At 40.6% G+C, this 22,772-nt stretch overlaps 1 protein-coding gene across 5 annotated transcripts in view; it reads left to right on the top strand.

The window, feature by feature from the left end:
- Positions 1 to 20,044, top strand: part of OCRL (OCRL inositol polyphosphate-5-phosphatase) — a 72,344-nt gene extending 52,300 nt beyond the window's left edge. For 4 of the 5 annotated variants that reach the window (XM_033110990.1, XM_033111007.1, XM_033111002.1 and 1 more), the window contains 9 exons: positions 68 to 178; positions 846 to 1,011; positions 1,280 to 1,515; positions 9,266 to 9,289; positions 12,030 to 12,146; positions 15,701 to 15,785; positions 16,396 to 16,523; positions 17,277 to 17,388; positions 17,613 to 20,044. In XM_033110990.1, the coding sequence (XP_032966881.1) occupies positions 68 to 178; positions 846 to 1,011; positions 1,280 to 1,515; positions 9,266 to 9,289; positions 12,030 to 12,146; positions 15,701 to 15,785; positions 16,396 to 16,523; positions 17,277 to 17,388; positions 17,613 to 17,737 (1,104 nt within the window). In that variant the 3' untranslated portion in view covers positions 17,738 to 20,044. The remainder of the gene's footprint in view (positions 1 to 67; positions 179 to 845; positions 1,012 to 1,279; positions 1,516 to 9,265; positions 9,290 to 12,029; positions 12,147 to 15,700; positions 15,786 to 16,395; positions 16,524 to 17,276; positions 17,389 to 17,612) is intronic. The other variant, XM_033110995.1, reaches the window with a different exon arrangement.
- The last annotated feature ends 2,728 nt before the right edge of the window (positions 20,045 to 22,772 follow it).

Raw genomic sequence — 22,772 nt, 5'->3', positions numbered from 1 at the left:
TAGGTAATTTCAAAGGAAGATGAGCTAGGTGCATGTAAGACTGTAAAAAAGGTTCGTTTTCTTTCAGGTGAAGGTTGTGGATGAACGGAGGTATCGGAAAGTGTTTGAAGATATTGTACGCATCATGGACAGAATGGAAAATGACTTCCTTCCTTCCTTAGAACTCAGCAGGAGGGAGGTGAGCAAAAATACACGGCTGCCCCATCTACTGCCCATCATGGTTAGCAAAGGGGAAACCATGTTACTTAGAGAGGGCAACACAGCAAAGTGGTGAAGACCATATATGCTGAAGTCAGACTGCCTCCATTCCAATCCGAGCACTGCCATTTAGTATATGTATGGCCACAGGCAAGTATCTTACCCTTTCAGAGCCACAGTTTCCTTTTCTGGATGAAGGGATGGTTGTGAGGATTACACGAGTCAATATGTGCGAAGCTCTTAAAACAGGAAGAGGCACAAAGTAAGCCATCAGATTTTAGCCACTCTTATTTAATATTTCAGAGTTGCTAGCTAATTCATATCTCAAGAATTCATATCTCAAGAACCAGGACTTGGTCATGGGATGAATGCCCTGACCCAAGGTTGGGTTATCCTCTTAAGATTCCAGGAACAATCAGTATAGCCTAGAGAAGTAGCAAGAGCTGCCTAACTCCTCCCCTGCTTGTATGAGTATAAAATTTTTGAGAGGGGATGGTGTATAGCTGGCTCAGTTGGCGAGTGGATATAGCAGTTGCACACCTGGTTAATAATTGCTTTATTCTTTATTCATATTTTCTATGGAATAATCCACCTGACTTACTTCCCCTACTAGTGATGCATGTTTGTGTCTGTCTGTTATTCCCCAGTTTGTGTTTGAGAATGTGAAGTTTCGACAACTACAAAAGGAGAAGTTCCAGATCAGCAACAATGGACAGGTTCCCTGCCATTTTTCTTTCATCCCTAAACTTAATGACAGCCAATACTGCAAGCCATGGCTTCGGGCTGAACCTTTTGAGGGCTACTTGGAGCCAAGTGAGTTTTCCCTTTACCATTGTCTCTGCTTCAGATGCACCATCTCCTCATGACTCCCACATCCCCTCCCTTTGTTTAACTTCTTGTTTTCTAACCACATGTCTCTTACCTTCACTGTCATTATATTGGGGATACCTCTTTTGTGTGTTCAGTCTCTCTTTCGTCACTTGGTGATATTTTAGAAGACACTTTTTCTGTTGGTTTCTCATCTCCATTTTGCTTTTCCACTAGAAATTTCTGTTACCACGTGTCATCTCTTACATTTCAGATGAAACAGTGGACATTTCTCTTGATGTGTATGTCAGCAAAGACTCTGTAACCATCCTGAACTCAGGAGAAGATAAAATTGAAGATATTCTTGTCCTTCACCTGGATCGCGGCAAAGATTACTTCTTGACCATCAGTGGAAATTACCTCCCAAGTTGTTTTGGTACATCCTTAGAGGCTTTGTGCCGAATGAAAAGACCAATCCGAGAAGTTCCTGTTACCAAACTCATAGACTTGGTAAGAAACGGCCTAAGACATGAACCTCCGTTGGGTATAATTTTCACAATACTTAAGTAATGTCTTCATTGTCTCTGTGCTTTCTCTTTTGTTGGGGGGTGGGGGTACTGCCAAGTGATAAATAAGAATAAGAATGTCACTTACTCTAGCATTACTTTCATTGTGTTAAGCCTAAAAGAAAAGAGAGAGTAATCTGTAATTGGCTCTTCTCAGGAATATAATAGATAATACTAAATTCACTGAATTAGATTAAAGGTTCCCTTCTCAAAGATATAATGTGTCATACTTCCAAGTTGCTTTTGTATAAATCAGCAGGTATGTAAGGTATAGTAAGTGAGAGAGGCAGTATTATGCTCATTAAACACCTGAGAAAACTGGCACAGACACAATAACTTGCCTAAAGTTAGTGACAGATCTATCACCCAGATTTTGTGACTCCAAGTCTACTACTGCTCACTATATCATATCTAATCTAGGTCAAACTTGGCTGCTTATTGCAGCCCAGACCTATACATGAAACTCAGAGTACTTGCCTCAGAACACCTGTCCTTATGTAAGTACAGGTCCCTCCTCCCACTCACCTCTGGCAACAGAATCAGAATCTCAGGATGTGAGGACTATTTATCTGCATATATCAGCATTCCAGATGATTATAATGTGCGTGGAAGTTTGATACAAGTGTAATGTGACTCATTTAAGAAAGGAAAGGAGGATTTCCCTTCCCTGTCACCAAGCTGTAATATCAGTGTCCTTGTGGAGGAAATGCTTATATTATCTTCAGTAACATAAATTGATTTTAGTAGCAAGTTCAACCTGTTAAGTTTTCTTCTAAATGAAAGTATTGTTGGATTTGTGTGCAGACCTCTTTGGGCTATAAAAGTACCATAGCCCGAAAATAAGACCTAGCCAGACAATCAGCTCTAATGCATCTTTTGGAGCAAAAATTAATATAAGACCCGGTCTTATTTTACTATAATATAAGATTGGGTATAATATAACATAATATAATCATATAATATAATTCCAGGTCTTATTTTTTGTTCTAAAAGATGCATGAGAGCTGATTGTCTGGCAAGGTCTTATTTTTGGGGAAACATGGTATGTTCTTGGTCTTTTACCAAAGAAATTTAGGTGACATGACAACCATACGTTATTATTACCATTAGAAGTCACTGGATCCTTTTGCCCTAGCCAAAGTCGGTGGTTGTATCATCTACCAGGAAGGGCTGGACCAGCAGGCAGGCTGCTAGCTTGTCTGAGTGTGATCTGTTCTGTTTCCATGGAATTGTTTTAGCTATGAGTCAGCAGATTAAAACACTTGAGTCCAGTCCCAGCATTCTTTCTTGGAATTATACCTGTTTCCCTATAGCCTTCATGACTGAATGTATTACACTTCTGTTTAAGAGAGACCATTTTCTTCAGAAATTCATATCCTGACAGTCTATTAAATATTTTTCATAGTTGTTTTTTCTTCTTCTACCACCATATTCCTGTCTTTCAAATTTAATATTTAACCTTTTAGAATATATTCTAAATGAAATTGTGTATTTTTTCATACCTCCTTTTCTCCATCCCAAACACCATTTCACAGCTTTATTTTTCCCAACTTTTTATCATGAAAATGGCAAATGTGCAGAAAAACTGAAAGAACAGTAAAATAAACATCCACATGCCTTACATACATATATAGAGATATATTTCTTGCTGTACCATTTTAAATTAAGTGGTGATATGTCACTTTCACCAGTGAATACTTCTGCCTGCCTCTCTTAAGAAAAAGGAAAACTTCTCTGTAAGCACAGCACCATTATTACGCCTAAGAAAACTAGCCAGTCCATATCCAGATTCCTCCAGTTGTCCCAAGAATTTATTTGGTAGCTTTCTGAAAGCCAAAATCCATTCTGGATTCATACAGTACATTTGGTGAGGTCTCTGCAGTCTCTTTTAGAGTAGAACAGTTCTCCCTTCTTTTTTCTTTAATGGCATTGAATTTTTAAGTCTAGTACAGTTGTCCAGTCACGAATCCACCATTTCTTAAATTAATTATTTCTTCTTGGTAATTTTTTAAACTTATCCCTTTAAACTCCCTCCTCCCACCTTAGTTCCTGTAAACTGGAATCAAGCTTTAATTTTGGTCAGAGTTGGCAAAAGCGTTGTAATACCCTTTACTGTAATTGTCCCATGTCAAAGTGACTAGAAGGAGGCTCAACTAGTACGAAATTTTAAAATTTTATTTAAAATATTATCAGGTAATTTAACCACGTTTGACCATTGTGGGGACAGAGTGCCAGAGAGCAGCTTCCAGGCTCTCGGCCTCGCCTGGGGAGGTGTTGGCTCTGGTAGTGAATGACCATCAACTGTGATTGGTTGGCCATCAGCTGTAACCGGTTAGTCAATTGGCTACTGCTGTAACTGCGGGGCTGCGTTGATTGGTTGGTTGGTTGGCAGGCAGAGAAGTAAATGGCGGACTGCAGATCGTGTGGCTACTACTGCGTGTGTCTCGCCAGGCCGCCAGCGAGACTATAGCGGTATGACTCCCCTATCTATGGCTCCGTGGGTGTTCCTTTTTGGCCTAGCCATGTCTTGCGTTCTTATGCGGGGAGCGGGCCCAGAGGCCCTGCAGGCCGCCCCACACTACAACCATGAATAGGAAGTAGCCAAAATCTTTAGTGCAGTTAATGGTTCTGTAGGAAGCCCTGTCCTTCTTTTTGTGTACAAATGATTCAAGATTTAAAAAAATTTAACCTGATCATTTTTTGTTACAAAATTGCTAAATTCTTATTAAATTGTATGTGTGTGGTCATCATTTATTCTTTTAAAGCTTTTAATTGTTTAGGATTTAGGGTTCTGATTCTTTTTACAGCGTGTTGCATTTCCGTGTTACTAAATTCCTGTATCTCATCAATGAGGAAATTATCTACATTAATGTGGGGCAGTAAATAAAAAATGTAGCATTATCTGTACCCCATTTGTAATCCCTTCACACTCTGTTTTGACTTGATTTTGCTCTTCTGAAATGCTTTCTTAGGTTTGTTTATTCATCTTTCTTCTAAGACCCAAAATGATATTTTAAATTCCATGAGACAATGCTATTAATAATGGTACCTGTTGTCCTCTTTGTATAATTTACTCTAAATTTTTAGTGAAACCAGAAATGAGTTCAATGCCTGTGCTGACTCTCCATATTCTGTTTCAGAAAAATTCTTGTAACATACCCTCTTTTCACCAAATAAAGAATTAAGTAGCTGACATAAGTACTTTTTATTCTTCCTGCTCTTCTCAGTGACAGTGACTTTGCCACTCCTGCAATAATTGGGATTAGCCCAAGTGGCAAACAGAGGAGAGTCTGTTTGTGATTATCTTTATTCTTTTTCAGAAGTAAGATAGTTTTTTTGTTTATTAACTAGCATATTAAGTAGCATCTAATCATCGACATTTATTCAATACACATTGTATACGAAGTATTATGGAGTTTATGTGGGTTCTATAATTTCATGGTGATGAAAGTTTACTTGTATGTACAATATGGCCAAATTCTCAGTCAAGGTTAATAGAGTTTGGTTAGAGATAATCTAAACATTAACCACCTTTACTGGCTAACAATGTCTAATGTGTTTGGTAAGTCGATATTTTGGAAAGTCATTTACAATCAGAGTTATGGAACTTGTAATTGTATTAACAATAGATTCCTTTCCTGGGCTGTTTACTTAAGCCCTAATGCTATAAAAGCTTATTGGTTGACCAGCTAATCTCTGTAAAAATCAATCTTAGAATCAGTCTGTTTTGGCTTTAATGAATATTTCATGCATGCCTTATTAACATAACTAGAAATAAGTTCAGCACATAAGAATAAAATTGACTAGGAAAGTGTTTTGGGGTTCATCATAGAAGTGTTGTGTCAAGTCCAAGTATTTAAGAAGCATGTATTAATATATTAGGTGAGCAGGCTCTTCCAGATGTAAAAGACATCATGAATAAAGGTTAGAAGGTGAAAGCAAAAAGAATACGTTTGAAAAATTATAAGATCTCCATGGGAAGAGTGGAGAATAAGAGTAAGAGTATGTGGAGTTGGTTAGGTAGCGTGGGGGCAGGGGATAGAGAGTCTCAAAGTCTACAGATGAGTTTATGCTGGAGCCAGAGAACATCTAGAACCATCATAAGGCTTTGATGAGTGGTATGAACTTTTAAGTTGACACATTTGAAGGAATATTCCAGCGTTGACTAATGGAGAGGAGAGCAGATTTGAATGCTCCAGATCTGGTTAAAGGTTTGGCTTGTGAAGGTTTGGCTTATAAATACAGAGATGAGAAAAGTTGAGGAATGGGAGGACAACCTGTATTTGCTTGGGGACATGTCTATTAGGAAAATGATATCAAAAATTTGAAATAACAAAAATAACGACTTGGTGGTCATTTCATCCCTGGTGATTTCTCCACTAGGTGTTTCCTTTGTCTTACTGATCTAACCTCCTTTTTATTCATTTTATTAAATTTATTGGAGTGACATTGGTTAATAAAATTATATAAATTTCAACCTGTTAGGTGTATGGTTTGTGTTTCTTCTCTTTATATTTCACATGAAGTAATCCTTTCTAGAACTTTAGTATTCAGTATTTGGCTTTTTATTTTTAAATTTGAACGTACCTCTAAATGATTATTTTACATTATTTTAGCTACATTTACTACTGGGAAAATTCCTCTAAGGGTGAATTTTGGGGTGAAGAATGATTTGCAGTACATTTGTTGTGTGCCAGTGTTGCCCCACTGGGGAAATCCTGAACTAGGTTCCCTTTTTTAATGTTATCAACGTGTCTGTAGTCTTTTGCAGAGAGTGGGCTGGTCAGTTGAACTAAGTAATTAGCAATAATTAGGAGTATGGTGTTTATCAGTGGGGACTGAGCCTAGTGTTGAAATAACTAATTTATATCTGTTTTGTTTGTAGCCAGGGAAAGAAACTCTCAGTGTAAATCTGCTACCCCTCTACCAGTAACTAATCAAAATCCTTTTGATTATTCTTTCAGAATTTTCTCTTATATCCATTAATTTTTTAAAAAATATATTATTTTCCCATTTTCAGTTAAGGTGCTTACTCTCTCCTGCTTGACCTATCTTGATAGCCTTTTAACAGTTCCTTTTGTGTCTATATCCCTACCCTCTTCAGGGCTGTCAGATTGATCAGGTTTGGGGCCTGTCACTTCCTTGCTTAAACATAGTCAGTGGCTCCCCCATGACAGCCGAATGCAATCCAAATTGCTTTACCTGTCATTCACAGTCCCCCACAGTCTAACTTCCAACATACGTTTTCATATTTATTTCCTGCTTTTTCTCAGTATCCCCCCATGCTCCCACAAACCCAATGACTAACTGCTCCCTGATCTCACCTTATGATTTACCATCTCTACACCTTTGTTTATTTCTGCCTCTTCTATTTGTAATGCCTCCACCACATTGCTACCTTTTAAAATCCTATCAATCTCTTAAGAGCTAGTTAGGTCCCATATCTATTGGGAAAAGTCCCCTGACAGCCCCAGGTGAAAGCCATCTCTCCTTCCTTTGAACACTGTTTTGTTTGTTTGTTTGTTTTAATTATTTATTGAGAACTCATGTGAATTATAACAATATCAGGCTATAAATTCTGGGACTCCTCACCCCAACTCAGTTGCAAACCCAAGTCAGGGACCATGTCTTTCTCTTCTGCAGCTGCATTCTCATCCTCCCCACCACCCAAAGACATTAGTACAGTACTTTGCAGAGATAGTGGTCATTGCTCAAAGAAAACTGCTTTGAGGAACTGGTTTGACAGGTTAGTATGTAAAAACTCTGCCTAGTTTTACTCATCATATCATGTGGCATGTAATCCTGGGAGAGAAAATTGAGTTTGTCAGACAGGCAGATTCTCTATTTGTTACTTAGTCTTAAATTTTAAAAAAGGTGGTGTTCCAAAATTGTGTTAAATTAGATGTTTAGCACTGAGAACTAACTCTGACATTAGAAAGTATTGTAATTATAATACTATAAATACTATATACTTTATAAAGCACTATTACTCTGATTATTTTTATTTCATCTTATATGTGGTGTTTAAAAGTCCAGGTAAACCCAGAAAGGAATGTTTAATTCATAATATATCTAATAATACTAACAACCTACCCACCATATGTCACAGTTGTTTGGGGGAAATGCACTCAGCATTACCACTCAGAATGCCAGGGAACACGTACCACCCCACTCCCTCATTCCCCACCACATCTCTGACAGCAAGATCAGATTTCTCTTTTTACTATCAGACCTGAAACCTGTGATTTAGCCTCAAGTTCTTGGTGACCCATGGCGGGATTGGGAGAATTCCAATTGAGAGTTGCTGGGGAGGTGTGAGGAGCTTTGAGAGATCCAGCCGCTGCTGGCCTAGTACCCCACCAGCTCTGGGTTTAGGCTGCTTTCCTGTCCCTGTGAGGTAAATATTGTTATCCCTGTTTTAGAGATGAAGAAACTAAGGCTTTGCAAAGTTTAGTAACTTGCTTGAGGCCTGTACAAAATTAATAAGAGGCAGAACAGAGATTTGTACCCAGGATTGTCAAACACCAATACCTGTAGTCTTTCTACTTACTATGCTGTGTTGTAATTGGGGTTTCTCACTGTCTTTAGCCTGTTATGGAGTGGAATACATTCTCACAGCTTTTCCCTGCCTCTTTGTCCAGGAAGCAGTCAGATTGTCTTTTTTGAGTTGTCTAAGGGAGCATAGTGGTAATGTCTATGGAATCATAACTGAATTGTAATACTGATTCTGCCACTCACTACCTAATAGTGTGACCTTGGGCAAATAATGTAACCCCTCAGAGCCTCAGTTTCCTTATCTGTAAAATGGGAATAATATCTACTCTGCACACGTGGGAATAATATCTACTTTGCACACGTGTGCAGACTAAATGACATTGTGTAGGAGCATTTTGCACAGTTCCCAATACATGGTGGAAGCTCCCTAAGTGGTGGCATTAGTTATTGTTACTGTTGTTGTTATTGGATTGTAGTAATAGCACAAAAGACAGAGATTATTAAAAAGCTTTTCAATTCAGTGCTTCTTCGCTCTCCTCTGCTTTTCTTTTTTCTGTTATACCCTATAGCGTAACACAGTTGGGATAAAGATGGATGTTCTGGCCCACAAAGATCTGAAATGCAAGTAATTTACATTTCAGAGAGACCTCCATAGTTGGGGATTCTATGAGCCTTTGAGGGTGGGAGTGGGTATGGGGAGATAGAAGGGAGTGTAACTAGCTAGGGTGAGCAGAATGGCAGTTGAGAGAAGAGAAGCTTACCATCTCCTTCTGAATGGCCATCATCGGACTCACAACCAAATTCTTCCAGTGAAGTGGCGTTAGGGTGAAGCGAGAAGCCACACAGTGCAGCAGCAGGACCTGCCTCCAAGCAGCACGTGTAAAGGAAATGTCAGAGGGTATTTGGCCAGATCAGCTGGCAGCTGCCAAAGGGCACAGTAGTCTAGTACTGTACATGTATGGTTCTTGAGTGATAGCCTCAGTAAACTGCACAAAAATTTAATATGCATAATAGGGAACTTTGCATAAGAGAATGTGTTCCATTTTTGACAGTCATTATTTATTTGAAGAATTTAAAACTGATTATATGTGTCTAGTAAGCTAGTGAGTGCTAATAATGCTGATCTATTTCTAATTCTGTAAATTAATTCTAATCATTTTCTGTCTGTCAATGACTTTCTTTTCCTGCTCTGCTCTCAGGAAGAAGACAGCTTCCTAGAAAAGGTAATATAATCTATTGGTGGTCATGGGTTTCCCTGTGCTTAATTAACACTTAACCGTGGTCCCTGGAATATGTCCCTAGGCTTTCCCATATTAAATTCCTCTGACTTTGTGAAAATCCCCCAAAGTCCTGCCAGCGGTCTTTTAGTGTGTCTAAAATATAGGAAAGATACTTACTGTTCTGGTCAAGTCATTGAGACCCAGGACCTTAAAGCAATAGGACTCAGGGTTCCAGACTTATATTTTTGAAATGAGAAATAACTAAAGAGCTGCCTGATGCATCTGAAAGCTCATGAGATGGAGGAGGGTACTGCTTGGGTGTTCTCCATTTCCAATGATAGTAAAACCAGAAGTGGATTTCTGTTGCACTAAGAATGATTTGGCGTTAGTGATAATAGAAATTAATTACTGAAAGAATACCCAGATATGGTCAAGAAATACAGCATAGAATGGAATCATAGAACTGAATGAGCTCATAAGGGATTACCTGGTCCAGCTCTGCCTTCAGACAGGGTAAGGTGTTTTCTCCATTCTAATTGATGGGACATCCAAGGCCCAGCAAGATTATAAAATTCACTAGAGTCGTACTGCTCCTGACATCAGCGGTGTGGGGTGGAAGGGACTAGAACCCAGCTCTCCCCTGAATGCCTAGTAAAGGAACCTAGTGAGGCGCTCCTTCTGCGGCTTTCCACTTCTTTGAGCTGGAGAGTGCCTGGCTTCACATAGGGCTATCAGGTAGAGAAACATGGACTTGAAAAACATTTTTAAACACTTTCACACAGTTTCTAACGTGACCTCCCCATTTGGTGGAGTTAAGGCATTCTGAGGGTGGGGATGGTGTACTGTTTTTGTGCTTTAGTTATTAACACTAAGGTTACAATGAGTGGGCTTATGAGGCACCAAATGTGTCTTGTTGAAAGAAGACAATGTCTGGTTTCCCTTTGAAAATTAGAGTTCAGTATAATTTGTGGATTTTTTAAGAAGTATTGTTTCTTTGCATGATCTTTCTGTAGACTTCAGAGACACAAGTATGACACTTTGTATTATCACATATGAATTTGAAAATGGATAGTGGATGGTGTATATAACCTAGTGACATTTTATTAACCTTTGTAAACCACTAAGGATTGTGACGGCTCTGCTTCACAGCCATTTCCTGCTAATAGCGGGCCATGTTCTGTCTTTTCATCTTGGACAGTGCCTTGTGTTGCCTTAATGCCTTAGTATGGGAAAAGAAACAATTGGATGTCAGATTTTTTAAAAGTACATGAATCGGTGCTGAATAATTTATATATGGTAAGTGTGGAGGCATCTGCTAAAGATGCTGTACATGTGTTGCCTTTGGCCCAGAGGGTGAGCAGAGTGCATTATGGGCAGTGTTTTGGCTCAGATATCATGTGGATACCTGGATTTAATACTCGCAACTGGAAAGAAATTAGTGGATGAGCCACTGATAGAAGTCCTGGCAGTTCTAGGGAACATGAATAGCAAGTGATAGAAGCCTAGGGAAAGAAAGAAAGGAGGCAAAATAAATGTGAAGAAAATAGATTTTAAATGGTAACCAGCTGCCATGCTCCCTTCTCTTCTTTCTCATTCCCTTAGAAAGACACAATGGCTTTAAGAGGTCACCAGTGCTTATTGAAGAACATAATGTTAAGAACAGCCCTCAGCTCTGCTCTAGTGTACACAGTCTCTGGAAGTAGTAAAATGCTGCTTTTATTTTTCTTAAAGAAACATGGCCGGGGGTTGTGGATGGAATTTACGGAATTTCCTAAAGTTGAACATACATGATATGTGACCGTAAGCTGGAAGTGGAGGAGGGGGAAAATGCAAAACATTGGTTACTGTTTTCTCCACTAGGATATTTTTGAAGGCTGCCTTCACAGGCCTTTTAACCTATTTCACACATATTCTTGATATAATTTGACTATACATAGGTAACTAAGTTTATTCCACCATTTTCAAGTTTCGATTTAGTTATCTATTCTATGTCACTTCTGGGTTTTTCACTTAGATTCTTTCAGGAGAATCTAACAAAAAGTAGAAAGATAGGTGAAAGGAGTCAAAACCCCAAGAAATCTTTGCTGAGCTATTAATATGAAGAATAACTTCTACATTCAGACCCTAGACTTTTCATAGTATTTCTAGCTCTTAGGATGCTGTATTCATTTTACTATTTTTGGATCTTAAGGCTTATGAATTTTAGTGCCTTAAAATTAGACCTTTCATCAAGCCTAAACTAGTTCATATCTGTAGGTCTAATGTGGAGAATTGTCTTTAATAACTCATTTAAATCAATAATAAAAACTGTAATATTTGGTAAAACCTGGAAGAATACATTAAAAGTCAACAAAAACCTAAGTAGATGTTGCTCTCTCAGAGTACTATATTGACAATTGTAATTTAATAATCCACAAGTCTCCAGTGGTGTGTGGACTTTACCATGACTGTATTGCTCATTCTCAGTGCCACCCTTGAAAGGATTTACAACACACAATGCATCCATGTGATAAACACAATAGACCCAAATGAAATGCTTAACAATTATGTGAAGCATCTAGAGATCTTTTAACTGTGGGATTCACTATCAGGTGCCTTCTGACCAGGTCTGTCCCCGGTGAGGAAAATCTTGAGACATGAAGGTCAAATTATACCCATATAAAGCAAAATTTGAAGGAGATTCAATTACAGACAAGTTTTTATTGAGATCCCTTTGATTCTCATCCTTTTTCTTATCTCTTAGGAGAAATCCCTTCTGCAGATGGTTCCCTTGGATGAAAGTGCCAGTGAGAGACCCCTTCAGGTCCCCAAGGAGATCTGGCTTTTGGTAGATCACTTATTCAGATATGCCTGTCACCAGGTAAGTGAGAGTGGGCCTGCCCTGCCACTTTGGAAGCTGTGTGAGTCCAATGGGAAATGCTAATCCTTCATATCAGTATAGTGCTTTTAACCTTCCCAAGCTACCTCCACAGAGGAGCACTGTCAGATCGCCTGGGAAGATGGAGGTGTCTCTATTTATAGATGTCAGAGCTGAAACTTGCAAGCTAAGTCATTTACCTAAGTCCACGGCATAAGCATAGTGGCAGAGGTGGGGCCCAAACCGAGAATGCCTGTCTCCTGGCTACACATACTTTCCTCTAGACCGCTGTGTACCTGAGTCTATTATGCCTGCTTTAGCTGTCATAGGTATTGCAGATTGTAAAGTTCAAAGCAAACTTCAAGCCCATTTCTTTAATTTGGTCTTCATTTTTCTTTAAAATCCTAAGATATTAGCCACCCCTAGCCCATTCCCCACAAAAGGAGAAATTTCTTGGGACCAAATTGAAAGGGCAGTGTTGTCTTACCTACTAAAGAAGAATAGAACTTGAAAGCAAGGTTTGATGTGGGCATGCCATTTATTATTTTTTTTTAATTAGTTTCAGGTGTACAAAGCAACATACTAGTTAGACATTTACACCCTCCCCCAAAGTGATAATCCCCTCCCCCAAGCTACTATCCTTCTGATGTCTTATATAACGGTTACAATATCATTGACTGTCTTCCTTATGCTATCTATACTCCACATCCCGTGACTGTGTATGTGTGTGTGTGTGTGTGTGTGTGTGTGTATATGTATATATATAAAATTATAGTTGACCTTCAATATTACTCTACTTCAGCTTCAGTTGTACAGTGCATTGGTCAGGCATCTATACAGTCTATGAAGTGGGCCCCCTGATAAGTCTAGTACCCTCTGGCACCCTACATAATTTTTACAACATTGTTGATTATATTCCCCATAGTGTATTTCATATACCCATGACTATATTGTGTCTACTCATTTGCTCTTTCTAATCCCTTCACCTTCTCTCCCGTCCCATCCCCCCTCCCATCTAGCAGCCCACAGGTTTTTTTCTGTCTCTGAGTCTATTTCTGTTTTGTTTATTCATTTATTCTGTTCTTTAGATTCCATATATAAAGGAGATCATGTGATATTTGTCTTTCTCCATCTGACTTATTTCACTTATCATAATGTTCTTAATGTCCATCCATGTTGTTGTAAATGGTAAGATTTCATTCTTTTTTATAGCCGACTAATACTCCATTGTATAAATGTACCACAGTTTCTTTATCCAATCATCTATCAATGGGCATTTCAGTTGTTTCCATAACTTGGTTATTGTGAAGAGTGCCGCAATAAACAGAGGGGTGCATATAGTTTTTCGAATTAGTGTTTTGGATTTCTTTGGATAGATACTCAGGAGTGAAATTGCTGGGTCATAAGGTAGTTACATTTTCAATTTTTTGAGATACCTCCATAGTGGCTGCACCAATCTGCAATCCCACCAACAGGGCATGAGGGTTCCCTTTTCTCCACATCCTCGCCAGCACTTGTTGTTTGTTGATTAATTGATGATAGCCATTCTGACAGGAATGAGGTTGTACCTCACTGTGGTAGGTATCACGCTACCTGACATCAAATCATATTATAAGGCTACAGTAATCAAAACACCATGGTACTGGCATAAAAACAGACACATAGATCAATGGAACAGAATAGAGAGTCCAGAAATAAATCCATGCCTATATGGTCATTTATAACAATGGAAGCAAGAATTTACATTGGGGTAAAGACCATCTATTTAATAAATGGTGCTGGGAAAACTGGACAGATACCTGAGCAAAAAAATGAAACTAGACTACCTTCTCATGCCATATACAAGAATAAATTCAAAGTGGACTAAAGACTTAAATGTAAGACCCAAAACCATAAAACTCCTAGAAGAAAATATTGGAAGTAAGTTTGCAAACATTACCCTTAGTAATATTTTTACTGATACATCTCCTTGGGCAAGGGAAGCAAAAGAAAAAATAAACATGTGGAACTACATCAAACTAAAAAGTTTTTTTTTGTTTGTTTTATTTTTATTGGGGAATATTGGGGAACAGTGCGTTTTTCCAGGGCCCATCAGTTGTTGTCCTTCCATCTAGTTGTGTAGGGTGCAGCTCAGCTCCAAATCCAGTTGCCGTTTTCAATCTTAGTTGCAGGGGGTGCAGCCCACCATCCCTTGTGGGAATTAAACTGGCAACCTTGTTGTTAAGAGCTTGCACTCTAACCAACTGAGCCATCCAGCCGCCCCACCAGCAGCTCAGTGGCAGCTCGTTGTCTTCAATCTAGTTGTGGAGGGCGCAGCTCACTGGCCCATGTGGGAATCGAACCAGCAGCTCCGTTTTTATGAGCTCGTGCTCTAACCAACTGAGCCATCCATCTGCCTCTAAAAAGTTTTTTCACAGCAAAGGAAACCATCAATAAAACAAAAGGCATCCTACCAAGTGGGAGAAGATATTTGCCAATGATACATCTGATAAGGGGTAATATCCAAAATTTATAAAAACCTCATACAACTCAATAACAAAAAAACAAACAACGCTATTGAAAAATGGGCAGAGGATATGAAGAGACATTTCTCTAAAGAGGACATACAGATGGCCAACAGACATATGAAAAAATGCTCAACATTATTAATCATTAGAGAAATGCAAATAAAAACCACAGTGAGATACCATGCCATTTACTCTTGCCCTAGCATTCTGTAGTACACGTCTTTCCCAGTATCCAAAAGTGGAACTTTCCTATGAAATGTTTTGTAAGCCAAAATGGTGTAAAGCAAAGAAGCATTTATCATTAATTGATATGAAAAACTGTTTGAGTGTTCCCAGACCCAAAAAATAACCTAACAAATCATACCGAATAACATATAAAACCTAAAGGAACATTTTAAAATATAGTAAAATCCAGAAGGCACAAAATAAGTGGAAATGCTCACAACACAGTTCAAACCTATGGTGGCTTGATGCTGAGATGCTGAGTGTGGTTCCTGGGGAAGGAGCTTGGCAGGGTCATTCATACTGCTTGGCATGTATGCTGCCTGTAGAACTGCTCGCTGCAAAACGAACACTGAGTGCTATTCTAGCTTTTCACCGTTTTTCATATAAGCGAAAACATCTTCAGATTTCTTTTGGTTAACAAAAATAGGTATTAACATAGGTCTTTCATAAAAGCTAAGTATCATAAAACATGAACTTTCAAGAAGTGGGAGACACCAGTGTCAGTGTTTGAATGTGGTACTACTGTTTGACCTCTGCCTTCTACTTGTCAAGAGGCTAGAAGTGGGAACACCTGGTCTCCCTATCTAGCCATCAAGTAAGTACAGGCTAAAACCTTTGAAGATTATTTTATGGTTTGCAAAAAATTTTCACACGGATTATAGAGATGATAAAAAAGAGGCACCATTGTCACACCTCCATTCCTAAATCATGAATATGCATACCACCCTTCCCTTTACTTCCTGCTGCTCTCCTGATCCCTGGGTGGTCTTCAGAACCATAGGACTTTTAACTTGCCCATTCCATTCCTTGTGATTTCTTTGGTAGGAGGACCTGTTCCAAACTCCTGGAATGCAGGAGGAGTTACAGCAGATCATAGATTGTCTGGATACCAGCATTCCTGAGATAATCCGTATCCTTTTCGGCAAAGGCTTAAGAAACTGAATGAATACTGGGCCAAGCTCTTCTTCCACCTACATTTCATTTTTGTGCTTCCATCTTTTTCTTCATAACTGTCTTTTATTATAAGGTAATCATTGACTAGATAGTTATTTCTCAGTTTCTTTTGGGAACTTTTGACCTCTCTCTCTTACTGAAAGGAATCAAGGAGTGAGTAACAACAACTTTTAATAAGCATGAAACCTAGGACCCACAGCACTGGTACTGTTCTGCTTCAGGCGATTGATCACTCCTGCCACCACATGTCCTGTCACTTGGGCAGGGCGGAGGATGGGAAACATCAGTGACTAGTTTACAGGACAGGTTCAGTGTGGATTGTCATTCTGCAGGCTATATTCCTCTGACTCTCAAGTTGGGCCAAACCTCCCAAGGGTCTAATCGATTCTGTGACACCTCAGCTGCAGTGAACCTGGACCAATAAAATACCAAACCCTGATTATGGTCAATGTGCCCTGAATAAGAAAAAGAAAATAGTCACTGAGGGAGCTTGAGGAGAGAAGCAAATCAGGTGTCTGTGCATCCTTTTTCCTGGAGCTCCTTTCCCTTGACTTAAGTCCATCCAGCTGGCAGTAATCACTCTGTGGCTGAAGCACTGCTCATTTTCCTGGAAGCCCTGCCAGAGCCTGTCATCTGTTACGAGCTGTATCAGCGATGCCTCGACTCTGCTCAGGATCCCCGGGTCTGTCGACAGGTGAGTTTTATTACTCTAAGCATGTTTTGGGGGCAGGTTCCCCCATAGAGAAGTCATCAATTTTACAAAGCCAAGTGGGCAGCCAGCTATGTGGTAGGATGGGTCTGGATCTGTTTTTCATGGCAGGACACCAGCATTGAGAGTTGGGACCCTTGAATTTTAGGTTGTGTTTTTTCCTATTATATTTGGCACCCTCTTCCAGTTGGCCTATGGAGTAGGGTAGATACCTTTACTCTGGGGTAAGATTGCTGAAGCTGATCACACATGGGATTCTGACTGACATTATTTGTGAGCCTTTCTTCTTTTTGTCGTCTTGGTATTACAATAACTGAGAATACCTCCGAATCAGGCTAGTGAGTATCAGGAGGAGCTCCCATCCATGCTAAATGAAATTGCAGAGAAAATTATTCAGCTTCACAGATGCTGTGGGTACTTGGCATTTTCCCATCATAGGGAGATGGGAAAAGACCAGATTAACACTGACCTACTTGTGAGGTGGGGTGTGCATGTGAATATGTGATGATGGCATAGCCTGGTCATTGAGTCGAGAGGGGCCAAACGGTATGACCATTCTGACTTGGAAGTTATCATTTGGCAGTTACTGCGTTGGTTATGAGTAAATCAATAAGGGTTGGGACAGATAAATGGGGTTCTGTAAGGGTTGGATTATAAACTACTTTTCTGGCAGCTGTAACCTGCTCTTACTCCCTTCTTCCACCTATTCTCACTGCCTACCTCCTTTTTAAAAAATAGGTGATTTCCCAGCTTCCAAGATGCCATAGAAATGTCTTTCGTTACTTGATGTCATTCCTTCGAGAGCTCTTAAAATCCTCAGAATACAACAATGTCAGCGCCAACATGATCGGTAAGAGTAGCTCATAAGAATGTCCACAGGGGGTGTTGATCGAGATAGTCTGTGTACAGTATACACAATGTATTCTGTCTGTCCTTAATGTCCAGGCACAGAACAGTCACTTCCTCCTCCCACTGCCTTCATCTCCTGGCTCCCCACCCTAATCCCTCCCTGAAGCTTTGCTTAGATTGTGTCTGACAAGGGGTTTTCCTCCTTTTCTTTCTCTTGTCCTCTAGCTACTCTCTTCACAAGTCTTCTCCTAAGGCCTCCACCCAATCTGATGGCAAGACAGACTCCAAGTGACCGCCAGCGTGCTATCCAATTCCTTCTGGGTTTCCTGCTTGGGAGCGATGAAGACTAATAAGCCTTTTTCTCTTAACTACTCTCTGAGATTCTAGAGGTGGAAGATCTCCGGCACCAAGTATTTTAGAATGATTTGCAAAGTCATGCCACAGGAAGGGTCTATTGCAGAATTTTGAGGCTGTTGGTATGAAAAAGTTGTTTCTAAAGCAAAAGGAAGAGAGTTTCCTAATCCCTCCCTTACCATATCCTACACAGCAAAATACTTTTAGACTTATATTGCCAAGCCAAAGTTTCCATATTTTGGTGTTTTTGTGTTCTCTCTTTATAAGGCAAGAGATCTGTATTTACACTCCTTTACCTGGGGATGTGTTTGTTGCCTCTGCCTAGCTGTCATGATTGTCCTTAGTACCCTAGGCCTAGATTCTGAGATGTTCCCGTTCTAGGCCTATAAGCACTACTTGCTGTAGCTCAGACTTGTGTGTGGTCCTTCCTCTCAAGCACTTTTGCCCCCTTCCCCGTATCACCCGTTTGCACTCACTTCACTACTACTATCACATTAAAGGAGATCTAGGTGAGTCTAGTGACTCCTTGGGTGTCCCCAGCAGTGAGTTAACTGTCTACATATGGTTGTACATGCGTTTGTGCATTTTTACTACAGTGGTGTTTGTATGTCTCTGTAACATTGGCCTTTTCATGGGTCTGTGCCGTATTCTCTTGTCTCAGACTACATTTAGTAGCAGAACTTTAGGGACTATTTGAGATGACATCCCACTGATGTGATAGAATCACAGAGTGGAAGTGTTTTGAGTATTTCAGGAGTGAGAATATTCATGTTTGATGGGTCCTGCTTCCTACCATCCCTTTCTCTTATTCAAATTTTACCCAAGAGCTAATCTTGGGTGTCTATGGGAGCCACCCCTACTTAAAAATCCATCTCTGGAGCAACACTTGTACCAGTCAAAAAGCAAGTCTGCACCTCAAGCAGGACTTTCTAGAGATACTTACTGTTCCTTCCCCCAGCAAGAGTACTGAAGATGGCCTTGGAACCTCCTCTCCAGTATCCTAAAGTACGAAGTGCAGACATCACCCCCTCTCTCATCAAAGTAGACTGGGATCAACATCCAGTTCCCTTTGGCTCCCAGGTACTTTGTCCAATGCTTGTGAGAGAGACTGTGCAGTGGGCCCAGCCAAGCACCTTTCTCTCCCACCCGAGACAACTCTCTGAGCTTTTCATTTACTTGAGCTCTGTGGGGCAGCCTTTTAAAAAAAATTAATCTATGTTGGTTGGCAAACCAGCCACCAGCCACTGACTGCAAAAGTGCCTGGTGCAGTTGGCTTCCTCCTGGTTTTCTTTCATTAAAACCACCCTGGGTCAACTCATTTTTGCCTGTTACCATTAATCCAAGGAGCCTAACGCACAGGCACTGTGTCCAGTGTTGGGCATCGACTCCTGACTTTTCTAGTGCATCAAAGGAGGGAGCCAAGAGAAACACTGCAGCTGAATGGTTCTCCAGTTTCCCTGTCTCTTATAAGTTGAGTTCTTTGGGGGAAGAAAAGGTACATATCCTGTGATAGACTGATTAAACCCTTTCCTGACTGGGAGTTTTGGAACTAGGAGTCAAGTTATTGGTGCCAAGTAGCTGCAGATCTGATAGGTTAGGGCACTGGGTGTTGACTTAGTCAATGGAAGATGATGAGCAGAACACTTGTCTCCCTTAGGCCAGAAAGTGATCACCAGAGAAGCAGATTATAGAAGCTGGGGCAATGTTACCACACAAAGACAGGGCGATGCCTATCCTAGGCACATTTTCTAGTATGTTGCCAACCTGGGATCTTTGGGTGATCAAGGATATGGTTAGTGGGGGCTCTGTGCAGCATCCTAGCTCCTTCTTCACAAGACACATACACTATTTTGGTTTACTGCCTCAACCTTTTTTCAGCTCTGGTCCTGAGATGTACACAGGGTTGAGGGTTTTAGACAATCTCTAGGTACGGGAGACAAGAAATAGAGCAGACATAAGAGAGATGCCTCCCTACTGTGCCTCCTCCAGCACCCCAACTTCTAATTTCTAAGTACCTCTAATGTACTACTCCATAGCATTTCTGAAGTAGGGGCTTCAGACTCAGCTGGTAGAGAAGGATTCTGCATCTACAGTTTTAGGGAAGAAACAGTTCAAACTCATGTGATACTGCATTAGTCTCCCTTTCACTGTTTTCTGATTCTTATTCTGTAGTTGTTTGTTATATTTCCCCAAAATGTCTTGGTCACTAAGCAAAGCTGCTAGTGGGATCCTGTATTTTGTGTCATCTTTTTTATTATAATTTATTGCAAATTTTTCTGAATAAATATATGTTGTGTGAAAAATCAAAGTGTGATCTTGATGAGGAAGAACTGAGGAGGGAGGCTTATGTCCCTGAGTCCCCCTTGACTGCTGAAGTCCCCACAGCTATGCCTGCACTGTCATTTCCTGTCTTACAGGGAAACCTCAGGAATTATCAATATATTTGCCCTTGGAGAGGAGAAACAGCCACGTATTTTCAGAGGCTAATGAAGAAGTCACAGTGTTTTTGGAGGCCAGCCAAGGATCCTCATTTTAACTCGAGGAATTCAGGCAACAAAATGGCACTGTTAGGAGAAAGGATGTTGATGCCTAATGCATGTAAATGTCACACTAGGTCAGATCCATGAGCACTCCAGGCCCAGAAATCTGACACACCTCAACATTACACATTTTGGAAGAACCCAGTTATCCTTGCCAACATAGCCTCAGTAGTTTCAATATGCCCCCCAAAGATCCTGTTTTCACATTATTCATTTTGCAATTTTTGACAACCAGTTTTGAACTTTCATTACCTCTTGGGGTGACGAAGTTCATAAATTTAATACTTTTTTTTGCTCTAATATGAACTCTAGCACTTTAAGAGGAAACCCCTAACTTGAGTGTGGTGCCTTTGTTCCCCTGCCATCTCCACTACGAATTTGCACATTCTGATTCCATTCCCTTTGAGACTGAAGGGACCTCAGCTGGAGGTTTCTTCTCAACCAGAGCCCTCTTCCAGTTCCAACTGTGAACTTAACCCTGATGAATGTGCTGATTCAGTGTTTTCATGAAAAGTGTTTCTAGCCCCACCCAAAGCTTTGGCAGAAGAAGGTGTTTGTTTTTTGTTTTGGGTTTTTTTTTGTTTTGTTTTGTTTTGGTGGGGGGAAGAGTGATTCCTCCCAGTGGATGAAGACTGACACCCAAGTTTTTACACAGCGGCAGGCAATGTGGCTGAGCAGCCTCAGTGACCACCTTTCCAGAGGTTAGAAACTGCATCCCCATCTGCTGTCCCAGGAGAACTCTTAGGGCCTTTCTGGCTGCAGGCCAAATTGAAGACCTGGTTCTTAGTGTAGTCTAATAATCTAAAACCACACACTGCCACAGTAGGCTCACAGAGTGTTAGGGAGAGAAACTTAGTGATGATCTAGTCCAATCTCATTGTTCTCGTGGGCAAAGTCAGGGTCAGAGGGGACATTGAGGGACTTAAGATCACTTAAGTTTAATATGAATGATTACACAGCATGTATGCACACACACACACACACACACACACACACACACACACACACCCCACCAAAAAAGCGAGCTCTACAAGATCTGGCAAAGAACCTTCCCAGCAAAAGGAAGAGCAAATACAAAGGCCCTAAGGGAGTAAAGCATCTTGCCATGTTCAGGGGCAGCTTGGCAGAACACAGTGTGGCCGAGGTGGCATGTTGGGTGAGAGATGGGCAGGAACCTGATTACTCAGTCCTGTGGAGCCCGAGGAAAGAGGCTGCCTTTCATTCAATATGCAACAGGAAACCATGGATGGCTTTACTCAGGACTGACGTGATTTATGCTCCTTCCCCTTACCTTAATAATAGTAATAACTAATAACAATAGCTATTATTTATCTCAGGTGGTGTACTAATACATTTTACCTCACCTTTCGCCTTGACAACTACCTTATAAAGTAACCCATTATCCCATTCGTATAGGTGAAAAACACAGGCTAGTGGCAGACCAGAATATGACCCCAGACCAAAAATTGACCCTTAAACACAGCCAATATCTCCCCAGCTGGAGTGGGGGTGAAGGTGGGGCTGTTCCCTAAAAATCCTCTCTTTTCAAGCTGCATCCCAACATTTTAAGTCAGCTGGATAACCTGTCAGGAGCTCAAATTCAAGCTGACTTTGAACTTGACCAACTTCTCCTGGCATTTTCTCTCTTACCACCCAGGCTTGAACCCTTGGTTATTTTTGGCCCCTGCCACATTTCTAATCACCCACCAATTGCAATTCAGCAAATGTTTATAGAGCACCTGCTAAGTATAGGCCACTATGCAAGGTTCTAAAGGAAACCCAAACAAGTAAGACTCATCATCATAAAATAAGGCATAAATATATTTTTAAAGAAGGAGGAAGGAAACGAGGTAGGGAGGGAAGAAAAAGGGAGGAGAAGTAGAGGGGAGGGGAGAAAAGGTATGATGGGACATCTATGGAAAAGGGGCCAAGTTCAGGTCATTCACAGTCTCCTATCTGGCCCCTTCTTTCCATTGCCTGCTTTTCTCTCCCCACCTGCAAATTCAAACCGTCATTACCTTAGGCTTATGGTATCCCTTTTAATCCCTTTCTAATTTCTCAGCTGCCCCCTTTCAGTTGATCCTACATACATCACTGCCAAACTAATCTTCCCAATGCACTGCTTTGATGCCACTCCCATAATCAAAACTCGTCCAGGTCCCTCACCCCTACTTACCAAGAAGTTCCAGTTCTTCAGCCTGGTTTTAAAGCTCTCTTTAGTCTCTTCCACTCAGCTCTCTGGCCAAATTGCCCACTCTCGACCTCATGCCCTCCACTTCCCTAAACTCATGGACACACCACTTGGCTCAGTTTCTGCCAACCACCTGGAACTGTCTAGCCCCTACCACTCTACCTGCCCATATTCTATCAAACCCAAATGTCACTTCCTCCAGGAAGCCTTTCTCCATGACTTCTGTCTACCCGAACATTTAGAACCATCCCTTTGTACCACTATTTTAACATACTAAACATCAAAGGGTGTTACTGACCC

Source organism: Rhinolophus ferrumequinum, chromosome X, assembly GCF_004115265.2.
Source record: "Rhinolophus ferrumequinum isolate MPI-CBG mRhiFer1 chromosome X, mRhiFer1_v1.p, whole genome shotgun sequence".
In the NCBI taxonomy this organism is placed as follows: Eukaryota; Metazoa; Chordata; class Mammalia; order Chiroptera; family Rhinolophidae; genus Rhinolophus; species Rhinolophus ferrumequinum.
This window is presented reverse-complemented; position numbering and strand designations above follow the sequence as displayed.